This window comes from Helianthus annuus, chromosome 10 (genome assembly GCF_002127325.2).
Source record: "Helianthus annuus cultivar XRQ/B chromosome 10, HanXRQr2.0-SUNRISE, whole genome shotgun sequence".
Classification (NCBI taxonomy): Eukaryota; Viridiplantae; Streptophyta; class Magnoliopsida; order Asterales; family Asteraceae; genus Helianthus; species Helianthus annuus.
Window position 1 is genome coordinate 114,393,433 of NC_035442.2, and position 9,857 is coordinate 114,403,289.

At 39.6% G+C, this 9,857-nt stretch overlaps 3 protein-coding genes across 7 annotated transcripts; all 3 read right to left on the reverse strand.

The window, feature by feature from the left end:
• Positions 1-1,620: 1,620 nt before the first annotated feature.
• Positions 1,621-6,335, reverse strand: LOC110885608. 5 transcript variants are annotated; one of them, XM_035978504.1, is made up of 6 exons: positions 5,895-6,322; positions 3,556-5,557; positions 2,953-3,160; positions 2,370-2,514; positions 2,179-2,245; positions 1,621-2,039 (listed from the first exon to the last, which is right to left on the reverse strand). In XM_035978504.1, the coding sequence occupies exon 2, from the start codon at positions 5,554-5,556 to the stop codon at positions 3,754-3,756; it is 1,803 nt and encodes a 600-aa protein (XP_035834397.1). In that variant the 5' UTR covers position 5,557; positions 5,895-6,322; the 3' UTR covers positions 1,621-2,039; positions 2,179-2,245; positions 2,370-2,514; positions 2,953-3,160; positions 3,556-3,753. The 5 variants fall into 5 exon arrangements, with proteins under 5 accessions (XP_035834397.1, XP_035834398.1, XP_035834396.1 ...); XM_035978505.1 differs by having other exon boundaries at positions 2,179-2,260; XM_035978503.1 differs by having other exon boundaries at positions 2,179-2,276.
• A 170-nt stretch (positions 6,336-6,505) lies between these two features.
• LOC110882437 lies at positions 6,506-6,967 on the reverse strand. The gene has a single exon (XM_022130457.1). It carries the CDS (start codon positions 6,965-6,967, stop codon positions 6,506-6,508), a length of 462 nt encoding a protein of 153 aa, XP_021986149.1.
• Positions 6,968-7,016: 49 nt separating this feature from the next.
• Positions 7,017-8,354, reverse strand: LOC110882438. Its single transcript, XM_022130458.1, has one exon. The coding sequence runs from the start codon at positions 8,352-8,354 to the stop codon at positions 7,017-7,019; it is 1,338 nt and encodes a 445-aa protein (XP_021986150.1).
• Positions 8,355-9,857: the final 1,503 nt, after the last annotated feature.

Genomic DNA, 9,857 nt, shown 5'->3' on the forward strand with positions numbered 1-9,857 from the left:
TGCATTTTTTGTTTATATCGGTCCACTTGTCCGATATAGAGTCCGGTGGGCGGTATTCGTCTCCTTTACCCATGAGATCGAAAAAAAGATCTCGTCGGGCCCAAAAAACGGTTTTACTTTGATTGTTTGCTTAAAAAAAAGATATAATGTTAGTCTAAAATTTAAAAAAACAAAAACAGAAAATAAATTAAAAAAACTGAAAATAAATAAAAACAGAAAATTAATTAAAAAGCCTAAAAATAAATAAAAACAGAAAACAATTAAAAACAGAATATATAAACTGAAAAATAAATAAAAACAGTAAATAAATAAAAAAAACTGCAAAAAACAGAAAAAAAACATAAAAAACACAAAAAACACAAAAAAAACACGGAAAACAAAAAAAAATAAAGAAATTTAAAAAATATACCTATAATCGGGTCCTCCGACACATTGATCCAAGCGCGGGTTAACGCATACTCATCGGACTCCCACGATATCACATTTTTTTTCGCTCGGGTGGTGGTTTCCGCTTTCTTTTTATGTGGCCGTTTCCCTTTTCCTTTTTGCGTCTCCCTACTTCGGGTTGTGTTTCCGGATTAACATTGGGTTCGTGTAGTGGGAGCCGAAAGGTTGAGCCGACCCGAACGCTTGAGACGACCCCATTCCATCGGTGTTTTGATTCGGGTTCCACCCGTAGAGATTCGGGTCCCATGATAGCGGTTGGTTCAAAAGATTCATGAACCCGGGATTTTGTTGATTGTAATCGAGAAAACCGGAGCCGAAAGGGTTGGGTCGAGTGGGAACCGGCGACACGGGGCGAGTAGGATTACCACTTTAGTTTGGGTCCGCACTTGATCGGGGAGGAATGAAGCCACGGTTGAATGGATGCATTGTATAAAAAAATTTAAGGATTTCTAAAAAATTGGTAGAGAGAAAGAGTGTTTGAGTGTGTGTGTATTTAAAAATATAGGAAAGGGGGTATTATTTAAAGAAAAGTTTGAAAATAATTGAATTTTTTTTTTACATAAATAACCATTTTACAACGGTCAAAAACAAACAAAAACATTCAAATAATGCCGCTATCCACATCGTGACGCTCAAAATTTTTTGGCCATACCGCCCTTCCTGGCGGTGTTCTTGGGTGCTTTCAGGCGCTATGTGGGTGCATACCGCCCCATTACACACTGTCTAAGTGGGTATGGGACCAGATATGGAATTTTATTTTATTTTTTCCATGTGTATTGGGGTATAAGATTTGGTGATATACGCGTTTACCCGACCAAACTACAATAATATATACTGGTTTATCTAATTATATACCTGAAATATTTCCTTTGTTTTCCTTTTTTTTCTTTTTTTTTTAATCTGCATCACCACTTTTTGAATTGTCATTTTTAGTTTTGGTCTTTCGTTGCTTACTTGACTATGGTACAACCTATAGGAAGTTTATTTGGGTAGAAAGGCTAGGAAGTGATCCCGACCATCCATTTACTTAATCAAGGGCTAAGATTAAATAAGTGAAATTAAAAGAAAAAAAGGAGGCGTGTGGGTTTGTTCAGAGGCATTCTAATCAAGTCAAGACAATAGTTTATCTCTCCTCCAATTCCCCCCATTTTTTAAACGTTAATAACTCTTTCATACGACATTATTTTTTTATAAAAATTGCACCGAAAAACGAGCGTTTTTTTATCTTTAAAACGAGTATACTATTGCTATATTTTCGAAAAAAAATTTTGAAAACCCAATTGCGTAAAACGCAATGAAAAAACCCAGTTGCGTAAAACGCAATAGAAAAAAAAAACCTAAAAATGACATTTTTCTAAAACGCAATGCACCAAAGCCTCAATCCGCTCGTCATGCTGATGCTGCTCCAGTAAGCTCATCAAGTCAGCCTTCAAAGCCTCGATCATTTTGCCATGCTGGTGCCGCTCCTCCAGTAAGCTCATCAAAATAGCCTTCGTAGCCTTAACATGCTCCTCAACGAGCTGCAGCTTCTCCTGATTGCTCATCAACTCAGCCTTTATAGCCTTAGCCTCCTTGTCGAGCCGCTGCAGCTTCTGTAATTATTATTATAACATGAAATATGTAAAAATGTAATTGGCATGCTAAAATAAAACAACAAAACTTAACCACCTGTGCTATCCAACCCACCCGTTTCGCCACCTCAAATCTAACAAACTTAACTATGATGAGTACCTTTCGGCCATCTGCAACTGGATGCCCAGCAGAAGCAGTAGCATCTTCCGACCCATGGCTTCACCCACTTTCATTAAAACATCTTCATCATTCCAGTACTTTGTTTGTAATTGATCGTATTACAAAAATTAACTCATAATTCGAATTTTTATACAGACATAGATCTTAGTCATATATTAATGATTAACAACCTCATCATAGCTGTTGGACCACCAGATCCTATCTCCTCTAAAATAGGTTTCAAAGACGGATCTTCTTTGATACGCGCCATCTGTTCTTCAAGCTGCTCCTTTTGAGCGGGATTAGATAAACTTTCATCTGAGACATTGATGGATCCTGCCAGTTGGATTACATTACCATATTAGTGGTATTACATTACCGATAGCTTAAAAAACTTATAATATTAAGGCAAGTTGGATTTTAATAACCCAAAACCATGACACATTGGCCGGTTATTATCTATACCGACAATTTGATCAATGGCACTCCCAACTTTCACTTTTGTTGTCGAGAGCAATCCCACTTACATAATCATCATATATTACATGTATGATTATAACCAAAATGAGGAAACATACATTCCTTGTGGGCAGAATCGAGTGGAAAAATTAAGTGTAAACCCACAATGAATATGCAAGTGGGATTGTCTTGGCAACGAAATGAAGTTAAGAGCGCCACAGGTTAAATTGTCGGTATAGAACTATGGATTCTTATCGGCCAATTGGTCATAGTTTGGATTATTAAAATCAATTTGCCAAATAACAAGAGTAATACCTGCATGATGACAGTACCAAGACTTTTCGCCATCTTCATGAGCTGAGGGATTTGCATAAACTGCTGCTCCGTGGTGGAAAAATACTGTTGTTTGATATCAAATTGAGGTACGCCGTCATCACCACCATGAAAAGTCTGCCGAAATTGCTCAGCCATCTTTTTCTATTTGCTTTGCTATATCCTTAATGCTTGGATCATGTAACCATACCTGTATGTGTAACAATGTAAATCACCGTTTATTAAAAAGAAAAATAAAAACTTGTACGCTAGATTCTTTTAGTTTGATTAAAAGTCAACTTTCTTATATAACCATAATTCAAATAATTATGTTTAACTAACCGTATACAATGCATGTGAACTTGTAACACCACCAAACTCTTGTTTTAAACCAAAGAGGCGTTTGTGCAGATGATTAAATGGTTGCTCTATCCCTTACATTTTTTTTAAAAAAGTAAAAGTAACACGATAATAATTAGATTCATGTGTAAGTTAGCATCAATCAAGCTCACCATTTTTTTAAAAGCTAGCATTATCATGAGTGTGCACGCACGCGCAAACACACAAAGATTAAGTTATGTATAATCATGAAAGAAAGGACTGTACATTAAGTAAACCAGCCATAGATAAGAAGAAGTCACAAGGATTTGCAAAAAAAAATCCAGCTCCAGGAGGCATGAAGGGCATAGCAGGTGCAGCAGGTTGTGCATCTGAAAAGGTGATTATTTGAAACAAACAAATCAATTATATTATTTAATAAAATCATATCACGCTTAACGCACACCAGTGCAGATCAGCGAGTGCTCAATCATATGATGGCTTCGGTCCACCATAATAGCTGCTCAGCGTGTCGTAAAAGGAGCTCATATCAAATATATCCGCCAAGCCTCCTGTTGCGGGCGGATCTTGCTGTTGCTGAGCTGTCGACGACTGCTGCTCTTGCTGACTCTGCTGCTGAGAAGGATACTCATACGGTGGTGGGCGGAACGGATACGAACTCTGAAAATGTGGCTCCGAATACACTCGTGGTAGCCACATAGAACCATGCACCTGCGGCGTAGGAGGTCGCACCATGCCAGGCTGGAATGGTGGTAGCTTACTGTAATCCACGTAAGGTGGATTTTGCACAAACGGCACCCCCATACAATAATCATTGTGTCGCCTTCTTTGGTTTTCATCATAAGCCCATAAATTCAGATTCATTTCGTTACCAATATGCACAGCTCGTTGATAGGCCATTAACTCATTGTGTTGCCGCTCCCGTTCGACACCCAGCCTCGAACCCTGATCGTAAAGTGACTGCTGAAAAGGTTCCCAAGTAACATATTCGGGTGGACGCATACTTTCCACCCGAGCCTGCATCGCATCGTCAAAACCACACCATGAGTGAGCCGACTGTCTTGGCTCTGATCGTACCGGTTCTTCAACTTGTGCACTCGAACCTGCACCCACAATCTCCCCTGCTTCTCTTTTTCGTCTCATCACTTCCTCATCACTCGAGTCTTGGTCATCCATTTCACCTCCACTAGGTGCTTGCTTCCCCCATTGAAGCACCTTCAGCTTTACACCATCACCAAATTTGATTTTATGCCACAATTTCGTCTTTTTGTACAGAATTTTCTCGCTCTTACAAACATCCGCCAGCGCGAATACAGTGTGTGGCTTTCTAAACGCGTGCTCCCCAGGTCGGAGTGCCCCATGCTTTTCCAACAATGCACTTAACAGTCGCGCGTGTGGGATTAACTTTTTGTTTTTCTGATTTCGTGCCTGCCACACATGCATTATTACAAGCTGCCTGAAAGAGAGGTGTAATTGACCGGTCATCAATGCGTAAAGAACTGGTAGCTCCCACTTTCTAATTGCCACCCTATCACCCGTCCTGGGTGTCACATTCGTAAGAAGGTAACTCAGCAGCAAGCGTACATTCGGTTTCAAATTGTCTCGCTTCATCTCCTCTCCCTTATTCAACATGAACAACTCTGTGTTCAACACATTACTTGCCACCAATTTCTCCGGATGTGAAAAGTAATCAATCGGCTTCACAATTTGATAAAAACTATCAGCCTTTGAATCAAACTTTGCTAAAGACCTCATAGTAGCAGGCGACAAAGTGACTGTTTTGTTGTTGACTTTTCCCGATAACGTGATAGTTTTCGGGGGGTCGTTCCCATCGTCTTTTGTAAGCGTGCTCATCCATTCCATAATACTTTTCACGTATACATCTCCGTTCGAATGACCCTTAAAACTAAGCACCGCTTCCCAACCTAATTCGGTGAATTTCTCAAAGAACCCAAGAGCTTTAAAATCCGACCCCATTATTTTTTTTTCGCACATCATATTCTCCTTAATCGAATGAGCATCACCCATCTTCTCATAGAATAACTCCGGTTGAACTTCAAGTGGTAACTTGCTTAACTGCCCATTTACCCACATGCCCTTATACGGGGGGTCACCATATTTCCTAACTTGTGGTTCTTCCTGAACCTCTCGTTCTTCTTCCACCGGTTCCCGGATTGATATTCCGGTTGTTTTCCGCTTCTTTGCCGCACCCGGCTTAGAAGGCGGATCAACAGCTTTTTCTTTCCCTGGACGTCTCAGTCGCGTCATCCTACATTCACAAACCACAACAAACAGTGCAAATCAGATTCATTATATGAAACATAAACAAGAGTGTACTATCACCCTTCCCCACACTTGTTTAGCACCATAACCACTGCCAAAGTGAAATTCAAGCTCATGCTCATTAACAAAACCCAGTAGCCATAACCTTCCCCATTCTCAGATACTAGTGTCAAAATTCAATTTTTATCACAATTTCAAAGACAAACTACAATGACATGCTTCACAATCTCAGTTTCTCATATAAAGATTCAAGCATCATTCATATTTCATCCAAATAACCACTTACCTTCATCACACTAGCATAATAATGAATAAAAACGTACCTTTTATGTTTAGATATGCTAGAATAAGCTTCAGATTCAACAAACTTCACTCCAAAACGAAAAACCCCAAATTTGGAAATTAGGGTTCTTCACACAATGCGCTGATTTCTTACAAACAGAAGCGAATCGGATACTAGAATCGTGTTCTCCTCGAAAAATCAATCAAGTAGGCCTTTTGAATGAACTGATTTGGTGGAGAATCGAGAGAGTTATGGAGGGATTGAAGAACTTGAAGGAAAAAGATGGTGATGATCGATGAGTTGTGGTTGTACAAGGACCTATCTGACAGACTTAATTGATGTTTGTGGGTTGCGTACGGGTCGGATCCGGATGATATTAGTGTGTAAAACATGTTACAGTATGGCATACTTTTATGTATGATTGTTTTCTTAGCAAGATTTTAAAGTGGTTCTGATGAGGATGGTAGCTTTGAGGGAGCAGAGATCGACTCCGGAGATGATAGCGACTTTGACTTTGATAGTGAGGATGACCTCACTGATGATATACAGGTTGTATTTGTCTATGTGTAAGCTTTTTTTGAAAGGTAAACTTCATTCAAAAAACACCATAGGCGGTCCTCAAAACAAGAACCCTCAGGCAAGCAAATGACATTATATCAAATCCAAAGGATATTTACACAAATTATTCCAATCTATATCTTTCCACCTAGACCTATTCCGAATCCAAAAATACGACGACGATTTTATATTCTCCATAACCTCAATCGGTCTTCGAGATTTGTCTTTAAAAATACGAGCATTACGTTCATTCCACAACGCCCACATTGTAGTAAAAACAATACCTCTTAAAATGTATTTCGCCTCCTTCGAATTTGTTTGAGTTTCCGCCACTTGCAAAAGGTCCGTCACATCGAAAGCAAAAATTGGACTCAATCTGCACCAAGCACCAACTCTACTCCAAACCTCATTCGAGAACAAACACCCAGTGAATAAATGAATCGCCGTTTCCGGGTCCGATTGACAAAGAACACAAGAGGCGTTTTGCAAATTTACTCCACATTTAAGCAGCTCCGATGTAGTTGGAAGCCGGTTGCGAGCAGCCCTCCAAACCATGATCTTGCATTTTAAAGGGACCCATCCTTTCCATTTCACCTTCGAATTATTAACTGACTGCGAAGTAGAGGCGATCAATTTTTTTTGCAACGCTCACAGTGAAAATACCATCGGCTTCGGCCTTCCACTTCCATTCATCTAATCCTCCTCTCCAATTAAATTCGTGGATATCACCTAGGAGTGTCAATTCCTCATATGAAAAAGGAGCCGACCTCCAATCCCACTCAAGGCTCTTAACATCATTCACGCATTGAAGCCGAGCTGAAACCTTGACCCATTTCTTTTTTTCTAGTCTAAACAGGTTTGGATATGTAATTCGAAGAGGTTCTTCTCGTAACCAAGTGTCTCCCCAAAAGTTAATAGTAGAACCATCACCAAGCATACCAACAAAATAACTATTAAGAGACTTGCCATTTGGAAGTTTTTTCTCCCCCACTTTCACGATTTGTTTCCAACAACCACTAGCCGAAGCGCTACATGGTAACATAGCCCAAGGCCTACTCGAACCATGACACCCCATAATAATTTTCTTCCATAAGCTATTACCTTCTTTTTTGAATCGCCACGTCCATTTTAGAAGAAGCGCTTCATTGACCTCTTGTAACTTTGTCACGCATAAACCGCCTTTCTTTTTCGGAGTAGTTATTATATCCCAAGCAACCCATGGAATCTTTCTTTCTGCACTAGAACCCGCCCACAAAAAACGTCTCATAATAGCCTCAATAATATCAATCACCACCTTAGGAGCTTTATAAAGCGAAAGATAATAAATTGGTAAACTTTCAAGAACCGATTTAATAAGAATTAACCGGCCCCCAATCGATAATGTTTTCGCTTTCCAAGACACAAGACGAGCCTTTATAACTTCAATAATAGAGGTCCAATTGCTAATACGAGTCATCTTAGCCCCTACTTGAATTCCTAAGTAAACGAAAGGAATCCCTCCTCTTTTACAACCCAAGATTTCCATCATGTTATCAACCTCCATGTCTTCGGTGCCAACCCCAAATAAATTCGACTTATAGAGATTAATCCGAAGACCCGAAAAAAGATAGAAAATTCGAAGAATCTTGGTCGTACTCTGAATATTCTCGCGAGACCATTCTCCTAAAATTAGGGTGTCGTCCGCATAGAATAGATGAGTAATATCCACTTCATTATCCGGGAAATTAATACCCTTGAATTCGCCGATCTCTTTAGCTTTCTTCAATAACCATGAAAGAGATTCCATCACAATTAAGAATAAGAATGGCGAAATAGGATCACCTTGACGAAGACCCTTTTCACATTTAAATTCGAAGGTCGGCGAACCATTAACAAGGACCGCGGCTCTAGATGACTCGAGAATCCCCTTAATCCAACCACACCAAATCGGAGGAAAAGCCATTTGAGACATAATAGATATCAAGAAGTTCCAATTGACATTGTCGTAGGCCTTCCCGAAATCTATTTTTAAAAGAAAAGCCTTCCTATTTCTTTTTTCAACCATTCCATCACCTCATTAACCACAAGAGGACCATCAAGAATAAAACGATCACCTCTGTGTGTATGTTTATTTAGTTTTATACAATGTGTTTTTCTTTAAGACTGAACAACATTAGAATTATGTTTATATCACTAGTAAGTTTTGGGTTTTTTTAACCTGGCTACTATTTCTTAAGGCTGTGAACAACAGTAGAATTCTACTGTTGTTGGATATGATATAAGACTATGGGGTATGGGGCGGGGGTTGGGTGAAAACGCTCAAGTCACCACCCCGGATGGGTTTGGGTTTCGGCGTGGCCCCTTGGGCGGGGGATTCAGCCCGGGCGTTGGGCATGCCTAGCGTCCTATGTGGCCGGCTCTTATTGGCTTGTTGGCTAGGGCATAGCGGGCCATGTTTAAATGTTAAAATATAACCGTTTGGCCAAGCGAAACGGTTCACCGACCCACCTGTCCACATCGCTATAAAACCCCCAACCCCACCGGCTGTCCACCTGTCAGGCCCTGATATTTCCACGTATTACCGGTGGGCCCGGTGGGGAGTATCGTGACGTAGTTGATATCATCATAGACAATTAATCACAGTTTAAATGCACAGCGGAAGTTTAAAGTAATTTATACAAACTGAATTGAGAGTAACATAAAATATTACACAACTGATTGTAAGATGGATCCACAGGCGGATCAAAACAAAGGAAGTATTGTTCAAAAGACTTAAAGTGATAAAAGCTTGCAGGACTCTTTATTTATTCACTCAGGAGTTCCAGCCCATTACGTTTAGTACCTTCACTTAACCTTTTTGAAAATACGTCAGTTTACACTGGTAAATACAATTAACTAACTCTTTTAGAAAACATTTATAAAATTAATTTGGATGCACAAGGCATAAAATCTTTTATAACTTGGGACAATTATTAAAAATAATCTTGTATACAGATTTACATGATTGTCATCCATTCAGGACCCGGTTAGAAGGGCCGGATTAGATTAATTGACATACCACAAGTATATGCCCACAAGAGAGTGAGATACCTTTTATACATACGCAACTGTCAGGTGTATGCCTACACCCCGTGCTTAAGCCGTGGCCATTTCTAATAAATGTGCCGAGGATATCCAGGACATGGCCATTAACCCCCCCCCCCAAAGGCATTGCATCAAACAAAACAGATTAAAACGGGATATGTAAATGTATTAATCACATTCTGATTTAAATAACTACATACCCGACCAAGCGGTATTATTATAATACCGTATCCCAAGCCCGTATAACGGAAAATAAGTTAAAAGTATTTACCTGAGCAAAATATAAATTTAATCTCAGCCGTATAACAATCAGCAAGTGCATATAGCTTTTACTGGGCTCCTAGATCTGTAACGAAGGTTTTAATATCCTATTAGATTCCTA

Coding starts and splice junctions, on each gene's coding strand:
- LOC110882437 (XM_022130457.1), bottom strand. CDS start 6,967: ATGGTTTGGAGGGCTGCTCGCAACCGGCTTCCAACTACATCGGAGCTG.
- LOC110885608 (XM_035978504.1), bottom strand. CDS start 5,556: ATGACGCGACTGAGACGTCCAGGGAAAGAAAAAGCTGTTGATCCGCCT.
- LOC110882438 (XM_022130458.1), bottom strand. CDS start 8,354: ATGGCTTTTCCTCCGATTTGGTGTGGTTGGATTAAGGGGATTCTCGAG.